Source organism: Clytia hemisphaerica, unplaced genomic scaffold (assembly GCF_902728285.1).
Source record: "Clytia hemisphaerica strain Z4C2 unplaced genomic scaffold, Clytia hemisphaerica genome assembly, whole genome shotgun sequence".
NCBI lineage: Eukaryota > Metazoa > Cnidaria > Hydrozoa > Leptothecata > Clytiidae > Clytia > Clytia hemisphaerica.
Genome location: NW_027103282.1, coordinates 383881 through 404098, shown reverse-complemented (window position 1 = coordinate 404098; position 20218 = coordinate 383881). Strand labels below are relative to the sequence as shown.

The window sequence follows — 20218 nt, the reverse complement described above, 5'->3', positions numbered from 1 at the left end:
TTTTTCCTCCTTTTTTAGTTCCGCTAATAAAGGGTCTGAGGGTCGAAAGTCGGGCGGCACACCACGCCAGCTCGCAAACCTATTACCCCCTCCGAAAGACATCTTACCAACTTCCTGATTGAGAACCGATCTAACTTACCTCGAGTTAGATAACTTTTTAGAAATGAATATTGGGCAAGAAGAAATCACGCAAGCTTGACTTCATCGGTAATACTGGGAAAAAACTGTAGGTCTTTCGTAAAACTTATACTAATTTGTATACAGTTGACGCTCTCTAATTCGACGTTCTACTATTCGATAGGCTCCCTTATTCGATGAAATCTTAAGTCCCCGTCATCAATAAACTCTCATAAACGACGCTCCCTTATTCGATAGGCTCCCTTATTCGATAAAATTCCAATTCCCCTTGAAGATCGAATTAGAGAGCGTCAACTGTACTTCGCCTTTTTAAGGAAACATGTCAAAAATCGATCCATGTGGTTGCGAAGAGGATGCTTGTATCATTGAAAGATCAGAACGTGGAATTCGAACAACCATGTGCCAATGCAAGGCTAACGGGAAAGGTAATTTATTCTCTGTCATTTGAACTTTAGAATTTGAAAATTTCAGATTCGATAATTATAGTTTTGAGAAATTATTGCTACATGACCCTTACTCTTCTTTTTATAGGTTGCAAAGAGTATGTTGGAACAGGTATTTGTCAATCATCATTCATATAGGAACATACTTAATTAAAAGAGTGTTCTTATAACGGGGTTATAATGGATATAATCTTTTCATTATTAAAAACGAAATTATAGGATTACAGGGATCAACAACAGACTATCAGTTTTCCTATTGAGTTGATAAACATCTTAGATTTTCATCGCATGTAATACCGAGTGTTATAAGAGAACATAACTGTACTAGTAGAAATGTGATCGAAAATAAAAATAAGACCTGAAAAAGGTGAAAGAGGTCAAGCAAGTTAGCTTTTTGGTATAATGAATCCAATGGGCACAAACGTCTTTTGGACGTCTAGTATACGTTTCTAGAACGTCCAAAGGTCTTAAAGCCGTCCATTGAATGTCAATAAGACGTTGCGTGCCCATAAGGTTATTTCTACATTGTGATGATTAAATTGGTTATGGCATAAGTTGGCTCCACTCTTTCTTAACAAAACACACAATTTCTCATACATGAACATTTTCTTTTAGCATCGAGGAGTCGATCCATGTCCCCTGAAGGTAATACTGTTTTTAAATTATTTGAATTCTATTCTAAATTATTGTCCTAAGATAGTGGGCTTGTTTCCTGTCATACTTAATATTAAGAAAATAGTCATAATACCAGTGACATACTACGTACAGTATTTTACCAGCTGGTGTTTGACATCAAAAGTAGGTCCATCTAACGTCTATAACGTCTAGAGAATGTTATGTACGTTAATGGGCAATAGCAGTGCGCGGAGAATTAATAGAATAGGATAGTGTACTTCAAAATAAAAAATAAATGAAAGCCAAAACCTGGGGGGGGGTACTTAGGCAAGTGAAAAGTACGGGTATGAGTCACCCTTAGGGGTGCCTTTTTGGGACCTAAAAGTCCCTGTAAGGGTTGGAGAAACCAGAAAATTAAATTTCAGTCCCACTAAGGTTCGGAAAAATAGGAAATTTCTACTTTTTGCTACTTGAAAGTTCAAAATTTGGTCAAATTAGTCTCTACCCCCGGCCACGACTGACCTTACCTAATCCTGCCCCCTCTCTTACAATGTGCAACCAACATGGGATAAATGAAAATAAACTGAAAATTCTATTTTACAGACAAACAAATCATATACGTCGTGTCTGGAACCTTATCGTTAGTCCTGGTCATCATTATTGCCGTGGTACTATCAAGCATCTATTATCGACGTCGTCAAGCATTACTTAATACTGAAACGGCTGAAGCGTCATCGACGGGACACGACGAAAACAAATCAAGGAAGATCTCATTACATCAGGTCAATCACCAACGTAAAATCTCAAGACAAGAGAGTAAGTTCTCGTTTTTTTGAATAATGGGCTTTTCCAGAAATAGTCCGTGCATCCCCTGTTGAGGTTATCGGGTTAAATATCTACATATCTACAATGGAGCAGATATCCAGGGGTAAAGTGTCTTTTCAACTAAAAAATACAATATCCAGGGGTCTTTACTAATAAAGTAGGCTATCTAGGGGGTTTGATACTTCGAAAAATCAATATTCTCAACAGTGGGGGTAAAAGTTTTTTCTGGAAAAGCCATCGCGGAGAATGCGGTTTGAATTTCTGTTCGAAATTCGAAAGACGGAGTTGATTTCCCTTTTTTTGTTGAGTTTTCTTGGCTTTATCCATTAAAGGAGTCTACACAATATAGACACTTCAAGATTTAGTCTTACTAGCATATTTTAGCCATATTTTTCAGTATATGTCTGTTCTCTTTAGATACTTTCCACATGCCAGACCCTCGTTTCGAGCCAGTTTTACATCGAACGACAACCAATGGAATGATTGAGAACAATATGTTGAAAAACAATTTGTGCAAAAAAGCATCACCATCTATAAACAGGTTTGAGAATAAAACTTTTATTGATGATGAAGAATTTTAAAAATAGTGATTTGTGAATAGACGTTTTAAGAACATTAAAAAATTTTAAGGCCTTCAGACGTTCTTAACTTTTTGAGATTATGTTCTTATTTTCATTATCTTGTGAATATTTCTGTACACATCTTAAGAAATCGGTTATGGTTTAATTAAAGTCCTTGTTTTTAGACCATCGAAGCCTTACCCAGCTGACACACAACGTTCTTTCGACGTTTATACCGGGGGGGGGGGGTATTTAGGCAAAAATGGATAATGGGTATGTGCGGACGGTAAGGGTCGGGTTTTTCACCTTTCAAAGTCTCTCTAAGGGTCGAAAAAATCAGAAAGTTTTAAATTAGTCTCTCTAAGGGTAAAGGGTATGATTTTTTTCAAAAATCGAAATCTCTAAGGGTCGGTTTTTGGAGGTCCCGTCCGCACATACTCCTCATTCCCCAACCCTAGTACCCCCCCCCCGGGCGTTTATATAATGTTCCAAATGTCCATATAACGCCAGATGGACGTTGAAATGACGTTGTATGCCAGCTAGGTATAATTTTACACTTTTATAATTTTTACACTTTAACACGCTAATTTTATCGCTGTATCATTAGAAAGCCGGTCTGTTGGATGAATGCCAGTGTAAAGATGATCGGGTAGTTTGGGATCTTACCGGGGGGGGAGGGGGGATTTTCAAGCTTCAATCTTCAAGACCTTCAACCTTCAATATTTTCTTATAGGGCTCAGTGCCTAACTCTAATTTACCTAGCTATTTCTTTAAAGTTGAACATACTTTTGGCAAAAATAGAGTAGAATTTTCTCATAAGTACCGTGTATATGATTTTTCTCGACCTTTAGAATATAGGATAGGTTGAAAGGTTTTTTAGCTGCCTTTTATCATATAATTATAAAACTCAGTTTAAAGCAATTTTAAAGATTTTATGAATTTGAAAAGTAAATCTTTTTTTAAAGAATCATGTATGTAAATTTTTTATCCTACTTATTTTTCTATAAATTCGTGATCCTTTTGTGTAAATATTATTCCATATATTTTGATATTAAAAGGTTGTATTTAATACCCTTTCTTATTCGCTATTTGGTCCCTTATGCCAATCCAATTTGGATTAAGTGGTTGGTACGTTGCCCGGGGGGGGGGGTACTTAGGCAAAATGGGTGTCAGGTATGTGCGAGCCATAAGGGTACCTTTTCTCATTCCTCAAAAGTCTCTCAAAGGGGTACAAATTCAAAAGTTAGTCTCTGAAAGGGTCCCAAAATCACGAAAATCAAAAATTTCTCTCTCAAAGGGTCACGATTTCCAAAAATTTTGACCAAAAATTGGTGAAAATCAAACCAAGATTTGGAAAAAATGGACCAAAATTTAGGAAAAAGTCTCTCAAAGGGTCCCAAAATCACCAAAATTTTGTCTCTCAAAGGGTTGACTTTCGATTTTCGGCTCGGATATACCCGTCACCTCGCAAACCTAGTACCCCCCCGGGGTACGTTGGTTTAGTTGTATAAATTTCCCCATATTTTTTCACAAATTGTAGTCATATACTATAATTATCCCGTAATATTACTGTACCGCCCGGGAGGGGAGGGGTAAATGAAGGGTACTAGTACAGGTATGTTCCGCCCTTAAGGGTGTCTTTTTGGACCTTCTAAGTCCCTCTAAGGGTCGTAAAAATCACAATATTTAATTTCAGTCCACCTGAGGGTTACAAAAAATCCCATAAGGTTAAGTTTTAGTAAAAAGTCTGGGTAAGAGTCCAAAAATTCCTTAAATTTCCAACTTTCAAAAATCGGGTGGTACCCCCACCACCATTTTACAAATCTGGAACCCCAGGACATTTTTCTCACATTGTTTGTTTGCTTTCGTCTTTTTCGTTTCAGCACAAAATAAAGAAAAACAATAATGAAAGATTTAACAAACGACATAATAAAAGAACAACAAAAGATTGTTCTTATCACTGGCTGTTCATCAAATATTGGTTTACAACTCGCCAAGCAACTCGCCGAGAATAGTACTGATGGTAACAAAGACTACCTTGTGTACGCTACTGGATGTATGTTAAATGACGAGTTAAAAAATGTGGCGAGTGATGTTTGCCGTGTAAAGAAAATGAATTTGACGAATTCTGATGAATGTAGAGAGGTTATTGATGGCATACTTAGTGAACATGGAAACATTGATATTTTAGGTTTGTATTTTGAATTTTATTCTTGCTTATGTGTATAGTCTGTATAAAAGTCCCTGGTCTCCTGGTAGTCTATTTAGTGTTTTTGACTTTTTCAACAAATACTACTTCGCTTCTGAGATTGGTTCAATATTCATTGCAATGTTAAAAATGAACGTCTAACGGTGTTACATGATCAAAAGTATTCGAAAAGAGTAAATATATCACACTCTATGCATTTACACCGCTATTGAGTAGTGCTACCATTAGGATACACCGCTATTGAGTAGTGCTACCATTAGGATACCACTTCAAGACGATTTTTGGTTGACCGTGATTGGTTAACTTAGGCTACTTTACATACACGCTTTTTTTAATAAGAATACACTTTATGATAAGAATGACCAAAAAATTACGAATAATGCTAAGAATATCACCGTCATGGAATTTTTCTACTCAAGCTAAGGATGTATATATAAATTTGGATGTATATATAAATCGTCAATTACCCCCAAGTAAGGCTCCCTCCTTTCAAAAAAATGTCATCTTATGCTTGAGACGTATGTACTAAATGTTTAATCTAGTCTGAATTAGGATCCTAACCTAAGAATGCTGTAGGAATATTTTCGGATGATTTTCCCAAAAAAGTTAAGAATATGAATGATAAAATGAATTTACACCATTCTTATAAAAAAAAGCGTGTACCAACTGTACCCACGGCAGTGGTATTCGCCGTAAAAAACACTCTACTTAACCTCACAATTATTCTCACATCAGTTCATTGTACCAGTGTGAATCATTATGAAGCTATCGAGAAGATCACAACTGAGAAAGCCAGAGCTGTTATGGACATCAATGTCACTGGTATTATCAATGTTACATCGATGTGTTTACCGAGAATGAAAGAAAATGCCTCTGGTGAGGATATTTGTTTTCTTACCTCATGGGAATAAATATTTATACAGGTGGAGCCTCTGTCGAACATCCTTGTCTCACAGCTCCGGTGGCAGTTTTCAATCAGTGACGATGAACATTTTTATCGAAGTCCCAATGGGTTATAGAAATTCTATTGTTCCCTGCTTAAAAATTGCAGTGGAAATGGTTTTGGAGTGCAATTTTTCCATTGAACTACAATAAGTGGGGATGAAATCAAAGTCAATTTCCCAGTGGGCAGAAATTGTAGGGTATTTTCCACTGGTGACGAAATTCGGGGCAAATATTCCAGTTTGGCTGGGTTCCCAGCGGGTCTGTGACACAGGTATGCCAAGGTATGTCTTTTTTAACCCGAAAAGTGGATATCAAGATCAAAAGCCAAAAGGTTTTTTGGCATTTTGATTCACAATTCATAAGCAACTTTTTGACTGAAATCCAGAAAATCCTAGCAAATTGGGGCTGCTTATAAAAGAAAATGTGTAAATGGTTTTCATTTTTTAGGACATATCGTTGTTGTTTCTTCATTCTCTGGCATCATCGGTGTTCCCTTCAACAGTATTCATTCCGCCTCCAAGTTCGCCATTGAAGGATACTGTGAATCACTCAGAGATGAAGTCGCCAGACATAATATAAGGTGGGTGCATGAGTTTTTTTACTTTTGATATAATATAATACACTCCTGAAAATCACAGTTTTTCGGACGAGGTTAGCCTCAGCTATGGTTCTTTTAAGGCTTTATGGACTCTAAAACACCCAATTCTTTGAGATTGCACAAAATGTCTCACAAAATTAAGAACAATTACAAAGTTAAGAACATCCTAAGGCTTCAAAACATTTTCTCTTGTAACTTTTAGTTTTTTTGTTCGAAGTCTACACCCTAATATGCTTCGTTTGACATATAAATGACCATGCCTAAGGCCCCCAATTTTATACGCCAAACTTATGTCATTTTTGGACATGCCATAAGTTACACGAGTTAGATGTTCTGAGATGTTTTTATAAAAAACGTGTTGTCAGGATTATTTTGTTGTCCACCTTATAGAGTGAATATCGTTGAAGTGGGCCCAGTGACGTCATCAGAGGTTGATAAAGAATTACTAGAACAGCTTTCCTCAAATAACGAAGATGAAAATAAATTGATGGAAATTTTCGTAAGTAAATTAGATTAAATTTAATAATTTATTAAAGTTATTATACAAAATTTAGAAATCTCATTAAGAGGGCTTAAATAAAAAGTGACAGATAAAAAATTTTGGGTTATATCAACCTCGTCCCCGTGTATCCCAGGCTTTATTTACGTTACTGATTGACGCCATATGATATAAGAGTATTATCTAGCGCTATCAGTAAGCATAAAAAAGCTGATAAAACACAGGGAACAAGGTTGGAGTTATATATGTTTTTCTTGAAAGGCCAAATAAGGAAAAGGTATCAAATACTCTAAGTAGGAGACTGAGCTATAATAATTGGACTATACTTTATTCATTGTGCTTAAGCAAGTCTCTAAAATATTATCTTCGCCTAAATTGATAATATTTTCAGTAGAACCACCTAAATCGTTAATCGAGTCAATAGCGAATAACACATAACGTACACCACTTATCAATCTTGAAACGGCATGCATTTCTTTGGTATGGGCAGATAGCGTACCCGCTGGACGGTTCGGAATCATTAACCCTTGATCATCAGTATAAAAGCATAACTTTCCACCAACGTATTCCGTATCATTATTAAGCGTGTATTGAACAGTTGGTGTTGAGTATGGACCATCTACGTGCCACGGTAAACAACCTTGAGTGGGTGATGTTCGTCTCAAAACCAGTTGATAATTTGAATCACTTTTTGAATGATTTTTCGTTAGTACACTTTCAGCTGCAGCGGATCCTATGATTTTGACAAGAGATCCAATGGGTAGTAGAATTTTAACGTCTTGGAGGATTTTCTTTGATTTGTTTTCTTTTTGTTGTTGTAAAGAATACACATGATTTGCAAGTGCAATCAATTTCTGTCTTTGTTGCTGATCCAAAATATCATCTCCAGTTTGATCAAACGTCAAAGCAGACACGTTAGATCTGCCATATTCCATGCGTTTCTGTTTTAAAATTTTCTCAGATATCCGAAGAGAACCAGATAGATCACCTTTCATCAGAAAATCATTTAGAGGGTCGGAGACATCATTCTCTGAAAAATTTGAAATGTTACGTAATCGTAGAACTAAGTGTAAAGTCGATTCTGAAGTGATATCATAAAATTCCAATGTTTTTTCATCTTCTAACTGTTTGCCTTGATATATCAGACGTTGTTGATCTGGTGGTATACCCTCTTTATCTTGAACCAGGACTTTGACTCGATCAATCGTATCACGTGGGCTGACTTCCAAAACAATTGTTTTGTTGTTCAATGTTTTGATAAAAATATTCATACTTTTTTAAGCTAGATATATTCAAGAATTAGCCATGATATATTGAATTTTAGAAAAAATATATTTTTGGGAATTCTTTATTCTATTATGAGTATAGAATAAAAGTCAAAATACCGAAAGCCGACTTGAGTCTTCTTGACTACATAACTGTTCACTGCAGATTTTTCTGAAAAAGTTGAGAAAACGTTCGTAAAGTTGGCCCATAAGTAGAAATTCTCTCTAGCTTTCTCCTGACTGAGATCTCTCATACCATTCACAAACTAACATAGATTTTGTGTTGATGTTTATTAATCATCAGTATGGAAGGAAAGTCTGTTGCAATGGCATCAATAGCTCAAAAGATATTAAAAAGTTTTTTTATATAAATAATAATCTCTATTTAATACCATCTTTAAAACTTTTTAAACCTTTATATAAGCATTCCAATTTTTCCTTGACAATACACCTTTTCGACCGTAGTCGCGCAGTCAGGTGCGTGCCACTTTATTATTTAATTTACCACCCTAAAATCGATCTAATCCTATTTTTACACTTTTTTCTTTTAGTGCGAAGAAAAGACTGGGACGGTTTTAGGGTGGTAAAACGGACAAAAAATTGCCCGCACGGCAATTGGCGGCTACGGTCGAAAAGGTGTATTCTGCAGTTTTAACGTTATTCTTTTCTATGATATAGAAAGGAGGCGCACCTCTATGCTGACAAAGCAGAAAAAACAAATTAATATGCTGTGTAAACGAACGGTAGGAAATATGTTAAATGATTTTCTTTAAGGTAGCTACTAAGGTAACTTTTCCCTTTTTTTAATACAGAAACAAAAGATGGATGCCTCAAACCAAACAATGGGTCAATCACCAGATCTCATTGCCAAACAGATAAAGACCATCATTGAATCGCCCAATAATGGTCAGTTTCGATATGAAACAAATCAAATTTATGCAAATGCGTTATCAAAAGTTTTCAAAGAAAAAACGAACATTCAGCAAGCAAGAATGTTTTCACTTTCCGGTGGAACTCTGTGAACGGAAAGTGGAACATCGAAACGGAAAATGGAGCTCGCAACGTTGAAACGGACAAAATGTACAGTTATTCTTTGAGCCCTTATACAGCTCGCTTACCTTCAAAGAGTACACTGTAAGAAAATTGTTGAAGAAGAATGCAGGACTGTTTTTAATGCTTTTTCTTCATTTTTCTCTGTCCAAATATTACAAAATCTTTGAATGAAAACAAAATATTTCGATAAGCGTACTGTTATTTTCCGTCTTAAAAGGAGTCTGTATATATCTTTGTAATTTATAAATTTATTACATCCCTGTGTCGATAACCCGGTGAAAGCTTTTTATGATATCATAACTAGAAAAAGGTCTAGTTAGAGGGGCCGCTGGCTACGCCTGAACAGTATTCTTCACTGTTCAGTTCGTGGCAAAACATTTAATTGAAGAAAAACTCTCGGCCAAAAATTTGTATACTTGCTGTTCAGCTCGTGGCCCAGACCCCACCCCAAAGAGCTGTTCGTCTCGTCACCCAGACCCCACCCAATAGCTGTTCAGTTCGTAGCCAGCGACCCCTCTAACCAGACCTGATCCCATAACTATATAATGTTATACGGATGGGGAAAATCTCATGCTTTCGGGATTAAGAATTATTGTTTGCAGCTCAGAATATAAAATGCTGATAGCAAAATATTTCCATTGCTTTTTCCAATTTCTAGGTGATTTCTTGTACCGGGAACAATTTTCTGCTGATTTTTCAATCGATTAAGGTACACTTCCTGGTCTAAAATTATTTAGTATAAAATTTAACTTTTATAGTTTTATTTTAAAATGTGAAATTTATATTTGTATTTTCAATTTATTTTATAATTCTAAAAGCTTTTCACTTTAAAAGAGACACATGGCCTAGCTTCACATTATAAAGTGCTTTCCCTATGGAGATACTGAGAGTACCATGTTAGGAGGATTAAACGGCTACGTGGATGCTGGCTAGATTCAATTATGCTATGAACAAAAATAGACTTAAAGGTTTTGCTTTTAAATAAAAGTGATATCGTTTGCTTAATTCATCAATTTTAATCAGGAATATCAGAATAATATAACAATAGACAGACACTGTCCTGATATGAAATATGTGTCTGATATGAAACGGGGACATATCTTATTGTGAGAATTATAAACGATATTATCGTAAACCAAGGGCCCAGTTTAAACATTCATTATAACACTTTTTTATAAGAACAAACTATATAAAAACATAAGGCTTCGATGGCCAAACTATTAAGAACAAGTGAAGAACATTCTTAGGCTTAAAACTCAAAAAGTTAAAAGCATCCGAAGGCTTCAAAAACTTTGAATGTTCTTATAAAAAATAAGAAATGTGTATTGATTCCATGGTACTGGTCAGTGTGATTCAGACCCCTGGTGTAGTCTTATGCCAGCTCACGTGTAAGTTTGAATCCATCTTAATCTCTTTTCACATTCCATAATAGGACGATACGAAGTTTTAATCCTATCATTTCATTTCGGCACTATAAAGAATTGTGAAAAAAATCTGCATCAATAGTCAATAAATTTCAATTCGAACCAGAGCTAAATCCTTATCCAGTAGGGTATTCAAAGCCCAACCTATTACTTTGCATTGGAAATATTAAGCCTATTAAAGGATAAAAATATATAGTATAACAGTTACATATTATATGGATAGTTGTGTAACTTTCTGTGAAATTAACCGCTATTGGCAACCTTTAGAATTGAACCAAAATTGATCAATTTGTAATTATGTAGTGGTTTTTTTTACCGTAACGGTAGCCATTCAATATATTTTTGCGACTTTTGTGTGAGTTTAAGTTTCCATTTAAAATAGATCTCACATTCAGATTCGGAGTTCATTAAACCTGTCTCCTTCAATCCCAACGAATTTATTTTCCTTTCGTTTGCTCTGCCAAGCTTTTAAACCGAAGCATACCAAAGTTGGATACTAAAACTTTAGCTAAGAAGTCAATTTATGTACACGTTTTTTTTGTATGAGCAAACTTTATAAGAGCATAGCGAAAATGTTAAGAACAACTATTAAGAACATTTTAAGGCTTTAGGGACTCTGAAACACCCGATTTCTTGGAAAATGAACGCAAAAATACTCACGAAATGAAGAAAATTAGACATGCGTGAACTGAAAAAACTTGCGTGAGCATTGAAATCCACTTTTTGATTGAGTGAATGCGTGAATCTTGGCTATTTTGTTTGTGAATACGTGAATTTTCAAATATTTCCCGATTTTTCCTGAAAATTTTCCAAATTTCTGAAAAATCGATTTTGCGTGAAACTTGGAAAAGATTGCCTGATTGCGTGAACATAAAGGGGGGCTCGTCCATTTTAACGGCTTAACCTTGATCTTTGACCTTGCCACATGTATTGATTACAATTGTTATTTCACACTACATGCGAGATTCGACTCTAGTTATTAACCTGAAATCAGATCGTGATTGTTTTCTACACACCACGCTGATACTCTAAAGAGATGGGTGAAACAATCCGACGAATATGCAATCTCGAAATCGTAAGGACCGCACTTATCTAAAAAGGTCTGGGAATGACAACAAAGTTGCACGATTATGTTTATGTTTATGAATAGGGCGCCGTATCAAGAAAATCTAGTTTTTGACTTTTCAACGCACAGCAAGATTATTCTTGTTGTAGAATTTTCCGTGGGAGGACTATTTTCTACAGATGGTTAGTTTTCAACCACCTTTAGAGGTTTACCGTGCGCGTAAAAAAAATTATGACCAGCTGTTATCGGGTATGCCTTATTGTAAGGTCGGTTACCTGTGGAAGCTCACGTGGTAAATTAAAAACCTTCTACCCCATTTCTACCAAGTTATATAACATATCAATAAAATTAAAAAAAATAGTCTTATAGTAATAACATAGATTTAGTTCAAATTTTTCATTTCGTTCATATATATTCATTCACATTTGTACGTAAATGAATGTGAATAGCAGGACTCCCGCTTTGGACAGCTTCTCATAATAATGTGCAACACTGACAAAGCCCTTGTAATAAGCTTACTATAATTGAATATTCTCGTTGAAGGTCTGTCATTTTTCAATACGATTATTAGTACTAGATAGAATGTCGTTCCTCATTCATTTTTTTGGCTGAAAAAAATGGGTTTTCGTTGAAGTTCCTCTTATAACTCCGGTGTTAAGAGTGCGCTTGTAGCAATTTACCCAAGTTAGGATAACGGAAGGAAAAATTGATTTGATTGTGGGTGTTTTGGTGGTTGAAAATCCTCTTAAAACTTAATTTTCGATCAGCTTTGGATTCTGTATATCAGAGAAAATAGTTTTTTTGGATGAAACGGTTTACGGTACGGTAAATACAGTTGACTTTCTCTAATTCGATTTTCAAGGTGGATTGGATTTTCATCGAATAAAGAAGCGTATCAAATAGTATAGCATTGTTTATGAGAGTACTGCGTAGGATCCATTTTGTGGACCTCAGCGGCACACTCTCGCCGTTCAACAAAGGTTGCACAGTCCACCCCGGGTTGGAAGGTACCAACTGTATAATCAGTACGACAATCTTTATTGGAGAATCTGCACACCCCTGTCTCACTGACCCGGAAAGAGTAACGAGGATGGATTGATAATAGTCTGTATTGTTTGGCAAATACACCCCCTTCTCACAGAGCCGGTAGGACTTTTTTCAGCCAGTGGGGATAAAAATAACAGAAAAAATCTCGATGAGGATTGATATTTCAATATTTTTTATGGCTGGAATTTCAGTTAATTTGTTTTCAAGTCAGAAAATTCAGTGGTGATGGGGGAAAATAGTAAATTATTTTGCAGTGAGAATTGGTTTATTTGATTATTTTCAGTGGGGACAAAAATTGGAGAATAATTTTCCACCGGGACGATATTTTGGCCAATTTTTCCAGTGGAAAGGAGTCCCAGTGGGTCTGTGAAAAAGGGGTCTGGAAACTCGTCTGGAAATATATGTATTGTTCAAGAGACGAGGGGGGATTTCAAAGTTATAGAATTTCAGCTAATTTTTCAAGTGGGACAGGTCAAACCTCGGTTGTGACACGGTGGTGTCTTAGAAAACGATGTACATTTGATTAATTTTGTTTCTGGTAAGTTTCGCCTCATAACTCATACACCCTTATGTCGGAGGCTGGCGAGACTCCCGGCCCACTGGGAAATTGACTTGAATTTCACCACATTTGAAATTCAATGGAAAAAATTGCACTCAAAAACCATCTCCACTGATGATTGTTGAACTGAAAATAGAATTTCTATCCCCATTAGGATTCTGATAGAACTGTGGAAAGAATTTATCATCCACCGGGGCTAAAAGTGAAATATGTCTTTTTGACTAGTGGCAAGTAGTTTTGTGAAATACACGCTGGCCAAAATGTTTAGAACAAGTTAAGAACATTTTAAGGCTTTGTGGACTCAACAACACTCTTTTTCTTAGAAAAATGGTCAAAAATATTTACAAAATAGTAAAAATAGGAACATGTTAAGAACATATTTAGGCTTAAAACTCAAAAAGTTAAGAACATCCGAAGGTTTCAAAAATTTTGGATGTTCTTATAAACGAATATATGTTATAGACGTGTTTTGAATTTATTCTCATCTCATTTCTCACAAATTTTGATAACGGTTATGTGGGTAAAAAATCAACGGAAATTATGTCACAAAAATTTCGTGAAACGCTTGAAACTTTTTTATCGATCCGGAAAATCTAACTTGTTTGTTTCAATAAACAAAACATTGCGGCTTTTCTTTGAGTTTATAACAATTAGTACATACCTCTGACAGTGCTAACTTTTTTGTTTTGTTTTTGCATCATGGTTATGCTTTGTTTATTTGCCCACATAATTTTCCTTCCTTTATCTTATTTACCATACGCAATAGACTTAGTAAACTAGCATTCGAAATGGGCCCCTATACGAATGAATCAAGCTTTTGAGGGTCCGTATTTGCGGTACTTTTAAGGACAATAAGGGTTTGATGTTAAAAGCGTTAGAAGGTACAAAAAGTGAAAAATTTCTTCGTCTTCCAACCATAGAAGACAACACGCAATTTTTCTCTCAAAATTTTAGCCCCTCACTTCAAACAACTCACCAGCGCCCTTTTAAGAGCTGGTAGAAAAGACGGTGCATTACAAGTATGTAAAAAGTGAAAAAACTGTTCTTTTTGAAAAAAATTAGGACCGTAGTGAAAGTTCGAGATTTGGCAAGTGTTCGAACTTAAGACTCTAATTTTTTTCCAAGCAAACAGTTGTCTTCAATTTGTGTTTCCCGGCATAGGCGTAGCGAGATACCTAGCCTGGGTATCCAGACTCAAAATTTCAGAAAAAAACACTCTTACCTCAACACAAAGTTTCTAAAATTTTAGAGTCTGGTGCAACTAAAAAAATTGGGTACAGTTTGTTTGATACTGCCTGTGAGTGAACCCTTGTTGACAGACTATCAAAACTTTCTAAACACAGGCAGACACACATAATTAACTTACTATAAAACCTCTTTTACAAACTAAAACATCAGCCACATTTATAAAGGCTCTTTTCCAGCGGCCATTTCGTTTAGAAATAAACCTGTATAAATAATGAATATGTCATAAAAGTCTGCACCCCCCCATAAATTTTGAAGGGTATCTCGCTTAGCCTGTGCCCGGATATAACACTTCAATTTAACGATCTTGATAAAAGTTGTTAAAGATTATCCGCTCCTTAATAAGCTCACAATTCATAAGAACACGAGGCTCGATTTTGGCAAACCTAAGAACAAAATTAGAACAATCTCAAGCCTGTGATTCCAGAAATGCTAAGAAAATGCTGATTTTAGGCCCCCTGATCATAGGCGGTTTTAGACCCTGTCGAACTTATCAGGGGAGTATATTTGTAATTGTAATTTCATTGTCAATTAACGAGCGTTGCACGCCTTCGCATGTTTCCGACGTACTTGCTCCAATTAAGTATAAGCCCAAAGGGCTAGAATCGAATCTCTAACCTTTCTCAGGCAAGAAAAAGTGAAGCCTTAAAATATGCGCCGTATTTTTGACGACGGATTGAATCTAGCGATTCTTTTGTTTTCGAGTGATATTTTTTTCGAAATTTAGCGGTAAATTTTAGTTTCAATCTGCCATTTGTGTAAAGATCAGGCCAGCCGCGCTAGGCCGCGCAACTTTGGTAGGATTTGTTGGCTTCAAATCCTACCAATGAGATTTAATTCTAGCCCTTCGGGGTTATACTTCATTGACTTACTCTATTGTCTTAAATCCGCCAGTGCCTGATTTTAAGTGAATAAATAAATAGAGTTTTATGCGAAAAGGGATAACAGACACAAACTGCATTTCATTTCCTTTCAATTACCAAGAGGGGAATTGGAAGATAAAATGATTCTTTTGTTAATGGGTGTAACGACTTTTTATTTTAACAACTTTTAATCGATTTTTCATGCCTCTTTAATGCCAAAATAGTAAAAGAACTACAATCGAACTAGAAAATGTTCCCAAAAAATTGTCTGTAAAAATGTGATGTGTTATGATGATGGAAAAATGGAATATAGAGGTTGGGCTGAGAGATTAATAATTTTTTTGACCTCTTGCTACTTACGGTGTTATTTTTATTTTAGATTATTATTTTCTTTCTGATATTTTATATTTGTCTCTTATTTTTAGTCCGGTAGTCAAGTTTCTAAATGTCAGTTTCGCAAAATTGTTTTTTTTTCTTGTTATGCATAACTTTGGTTGTAAAGTTTGTCCTCTCTATTTCATATTTCATGTCTGGCATGTCTCAAAGTAGGTATTTTTTTGGTATGGAGTTGGTTTTTTTTGCGGGGTTTTCCTTCAAAATGTATTTTAAGGCTCAATTCGTAGTTGAAGATTTTAAAATTCTTATTTGTTTTTAAATTACCTATACAATATGAGTCTTACCTATAAAGGTAATAAGAATACTTTTAAACTCGGCAGCAAATGTTTGCCGTTGTTTTTCCATGTTTGTGATTTTTTAATGATGATATAAGGTTTTCCATACCTACTCCTTTAAGCAGGTGAAATCGTATCCTAGCTGAGAGTCTTTTTTAACAGATTCGTTTTTTCACAAACTCGGGACGAGAGAAGTCCTTTTCACCTCCTTGGTAGGATCGCAGACAAAAATATCCAAATAGAAAAATAAGGCCCTCGTAGGGTACCTGGGGGAATTTGGAAAAAATGTGAGACACGTGAAAGGTTTTTGAGAAAAAATGGACATTTTGCAAAATTTTTGGAATTCATGGCCATTTCGTTCGCAAATTTTGGCAAAATTTTCAAAAATGAGTACCTTTAAGAGTCGTAATGATGTATTTTTTCAAATAGACCAAGTTTTCTCAGCTATATATGAACTGAACGGAACATTGAAAAGAGTTGGCATTCGAACGGGGAAATTCGGAATTTTTGGGAACATAGGATTTTCTTGGAATTTTTTTTATGGTAGAATCAAAATATAATAGTCGCATTCTTTTTCACCGTTCAACATACAATTTTTTATAAAATTTAAAAGCTTTTGGAGATAATTGAGATTTTGGGATCAATGGGATTGTCGAGGAATTTCATTTTGGAGTTATTCACCCCTTGGTTGAAAGACGAGTTTATTTTATATTGTCTAAATTAGCAGCAAATACTCAATATCATCCCCAAAAAGGTATAAAGAAGGTATAAAGAAATGGGAATTTAGAACTGACACTGTCAACAAGATGCTGAAAGTTTTCTCTGCGGAGCCTTTCGAATTTTACAATTGGACGTTAACAAAACGACAAGAAGCAACGCACTTTTTGTCGAAAACATTGAGCCCTCAGATGTTTTTATATCTTTGAGTTCTAAGCCGAAAAACGGTCTTATTTTCACTTTTTGAATTTTTCTAAAAATATGGTGTTTTGGAGTCCGCAAAGTTTTCTTGACTAGTTCCTAATACTTTGGTCATCGAAGCCGTATGTTCTTATATAGTTTGTTCTGATAAAAAGAAAACGTGTAAAGGGTCAACGGGGAAAAATAGTTAGAAATACTGTTTTTAAAATAGTACAAAAAGAATTGTTCTAAGATCTCTTCGTTTCCTGCACGCATGCAAGGCCCAAAAGAAAAATTAAAAATCAAGTTGTCAAAAAAATTGAAAAAACAAATAAACAAATCCTTTTGCAGTCAAAAAGTGCCGCTTTGTTTGAATTTCAGTTTTTTTGCTGCGGGTGTGGATGGGCTAATAAGGTTCCTTCCGTGACTTTTCGCAATAATTTTGGTCTCTTTTCGTCATTCAAATTGCTCTTATATCTTTACATTTGCTTGTTAAATATTCACTTTTTCATTTACTGAAAATATCAGTTGATACACGGACTTGATGGGGATTGGACCCAAATGATTTGGTCAATGGGTGCCAGTGTTTTTTGACCAATTTTATCATTGCACATCATGGTTCTAATTTATGATGAGTTCAGGATGCACTTACAGAGGGCAAATATTTAGGCAAAAATGGACATTAGAATGAGTTTGAGTTTGCCTGTTAAAAATAGTAGCATTTTTTGTTTTTTATTTTAATTTTTTCAAAGATTTTTTGTTTACCTTCATGGGTGTTGACCAAATTCGTTCCCAGCCTGTTGTTCCTAGTCCCTTTAGTTCCTTTTATATAATAGCGCTCACGATCGTATCACGATTATATCACGTCCAACAGTGAAATCACAAAGTGGTGTAAGTGACTCACTCTGGGTACGAGATCGGTGTGTTGACTTCTAAGCTATTTTTACGGGTGCCTCACTCCTTAACTCTGCCTTAACTCAGGTTTAAATGACTTACTTTTTGGATTTTGTTTTGGATGAATGATGAGAATAATTTCTATCTTTGCTGTGAATTGGGTGTTGCTATATCGAGAAATGCCGCTTATAACCAGGCCCTGCGGAACGATCGTAAAAGTGGGGAGGCTGAAGGCTCAAAATAAGATAAAATTCGCTTAAAATTTGAGAGAAAATCTCATTTGCTTAAAAATGGGGAGGTTGAAGTCTCCTTAGTGTCCCCACTTCCGCCGGGCCTGATAACTGAATGAAACACCCCTGTCTCAGTGCCCCGGTGGAACCTTTTCCCACAGTGGGGATGAAAATTTCTATCGAAATTCCAATGGGGATAGAAAATCTATTGTTTCCAGCTCAAAAATTCCAGTGGGGATGGTTTTGGAGTCCAATTTTTTCCATTCAATCTTCAATGGGGATAGAGTCATAGGGCAATTTCCCAGTGGGGTTGAAAATGTAGGGTATTTTTTCCACTGAGGACAATTTTTTGGCCTATTTTTCCACCGGGGCGGGGGGTCCACCGGGTCTGTGACACAGGGGTGTAATGAAGATGAAGATCTTTTGCCCTTTTGTGACAGCCAACTTTTTTACTTTTTTCCAGTCATACAAAGTTTTTCTAATATGTCATCAATGGAATACTAAGTGCGAAAACACAACTCTTTAGAAAAATAAAAGCACATGAAACTTAATACTATAAGGTCGGGATCTTTTGAATATTTAGTCTGGTAAATAAATCCAAATAAAGTCAGTACAGTATATAGTCAATAGTGCAATTTTTTTCTCTTATGAACATGTCGTCAACAAAACTGCCAAAATAACGTATTTTTAGAAGAAAAATGAGAATTTTGTGACACAATGGACCTCGTACAATTTATTGTCAAAATTTTTATGTAATTGTAGCTTTTTACTTTCTTTTGGTTTGAAGGAGTTTCAAATGGATTTTGCATGCGATAGACCTTTTCACTCGACTGGTTTCGATTCCGTTCGACTGATACATTTCTGGGTTGTCTACCATCATTTGATACGAATATGTCTTTATTTATAGACCTTTTCATGAATTACGTCACGAACATCGCTTGCCTCGTATTCAAACAATTTTTATGGTGATTATGTCTCTTGAGACATTGTAAATATTTTTTTTTCATGAATAGGAAGTAGTTTTAATAAAATCCGCTGGGAGTTAATCACCATGGCAATAATTTCAAAACGAGGCAAGTGGATTGACATCGTGTCTGCTGATGAATTTTTTTAGAATCAAATCTTGGTCTTTCTGGAAAATAGCACATAGTATGAAACAAGGCACGAATATAACACCCCTATCTCAGTGCCCCGGTGAAACTTTTTCCAACAGTGGGGATGAAAATTTCTTTCGAAATCCATTTGAGATATAAGAAATTATCTATTATCAACGAATATACGGGAGGGTCCTTGGGAGGGTCAACAGAATTCGGCTAAGAGGGAAACTCAACGGATGAGATGGAGTTTTTATAAGATACTTTAATAATTGGTCATTTGAAGTAATAAAAATTACGCGTTCTTTAGAAAAAGTAACAAAATTGTTTTATTACTGGTTAATAAATAAAATTCCAAGCAAAAATATTTTCAGTTTTGCGCTCTCAAGCAATCGGAAAATGGATTTTCATGTCAAATTATTTTGTTCACACCTTCATGTAACGTTTGGTCACTGCTACGTATTCACTCAACGAAGAAAGCCTATTCACGCGTGCACGCAAGCACACAAGGTTCAGCCCAAACTTAAAGTTACAGTGACGTTATGGATAGAAAACAAAAACATGACCTCGATAGAGAGAAGAAAAACATTTTCAAAACAAAAGTGGATCCCCTTTCCATGCGTCAAATGGAATCTCTGATTTATAATGTCATATTTTAAATTGTGTCGTTTGAAAAGTTTGTTGAAGTTCTCACGTTGGGACTTATTTTGCGATATTTTAAAATTATACTATTTTTAAGAAACTCCATTTTCATTGAGTCAAGCACTGGGAGCTTTGAATTCTGGAGCATTTTCTTTAAGTATCAGAGTACACCCCTCACAGACCCGATTTCTTTCAGCCAGTAGGGATAAAAATAACGGACTGAAACTCTATGGGGATTGATATTCCCATACTTTCTTTGACTGGGGATTTCAATTCTTTTATTTTTAAGTCAGAAAATTCAGTAGGGACGGAAATAATAGCATAATAATTTACAATGAGGATTATTTTACTTGATTTTTTTCAGTGTCGTCAAAATTTGGAGGATAATTTTCCGTCGAGGACCTTATTTTGGACAATTGTGAGAAGGGGTGTCCCA

At 35.4% G+C, this 20218-nt stretch overlaps 3 protein-coding genes across 4 annotated transcripts in view; 2 read left to right on the top strand and 1 right to left on the bottom strand.

The window, feature by feature from the left end:
* The window catches only part of LOC136804360 (fibropellin-1-like), a 38990-nt gene extending 35385 nt beyond the window's left edge, over nt 1–3605 (top strand). The window contains exons 26-30 of the mRNA XM_067061076.1: nt 453–563; nt 670–693; nt 1197–1226; nt 1800–2012; nt 2439–3605. Coding sequence (XP_066917177.1) covers nt 453–563; nt 670–693; nt 1197–1226; nt 1800–2012; nt 2439–2602 — 542 coding nt within the window. The 3' untranslated portion in view covers nt 2603–3605. The remainder of the gene's footprint in view (nt 1–452; nt 564–669; nt 694–1196; nt 1227–1799; nt 2013–2438) is intronic.
* An 858-nt stretch (nt 3606–4463) lies between these two features.
* Nucleotides 4464–9351, top strand: LOC136804381 (3-ketodihydrosphingosine reductase-like). 2 transcript variants are annotated; one of them, XM_067061097.1, is made up of 5 exons: nt 4464–4772; nt 5526–5666; nt 6183–6315; nt 6724–6832; nt 8910–9351. In XM_067061097.1, the coding sequence occupies exons 1-5, from the start codon at nt 4487–4489 to the stop codon at nt 9117–9119; spliced, it is 879 nt and encodes a 292-aa protein (XP_066917198.1). In that variant the 5' UTR covers nt 4464–4486; the 3' UTR covers nt 9120–9351. The 2 variants fall into 2 exon arrangements, with proteins under 2 accessions (XP_066917198.1, XP_066917206.1); XM_067061105.1 differs by lacking the exon at nt 5526–5666.
* On the bottom strand, nt 6998–8345 carry LOC136804371 (uncharacterized). Its single transcript, XM_067061085.1, has one exon. It carries the CDS (start codon nt 8101–8103, stop codon nt 7153–7155), a length of 951 nt encoding a protein of 316 aa, XP_066917186.1. The 5' UTR covers nt 8104–8345; the 3' UTR covers nt 6998–7152.
* Nucleotides 9352–20218: the final 10867 nt, after the last annotated feature.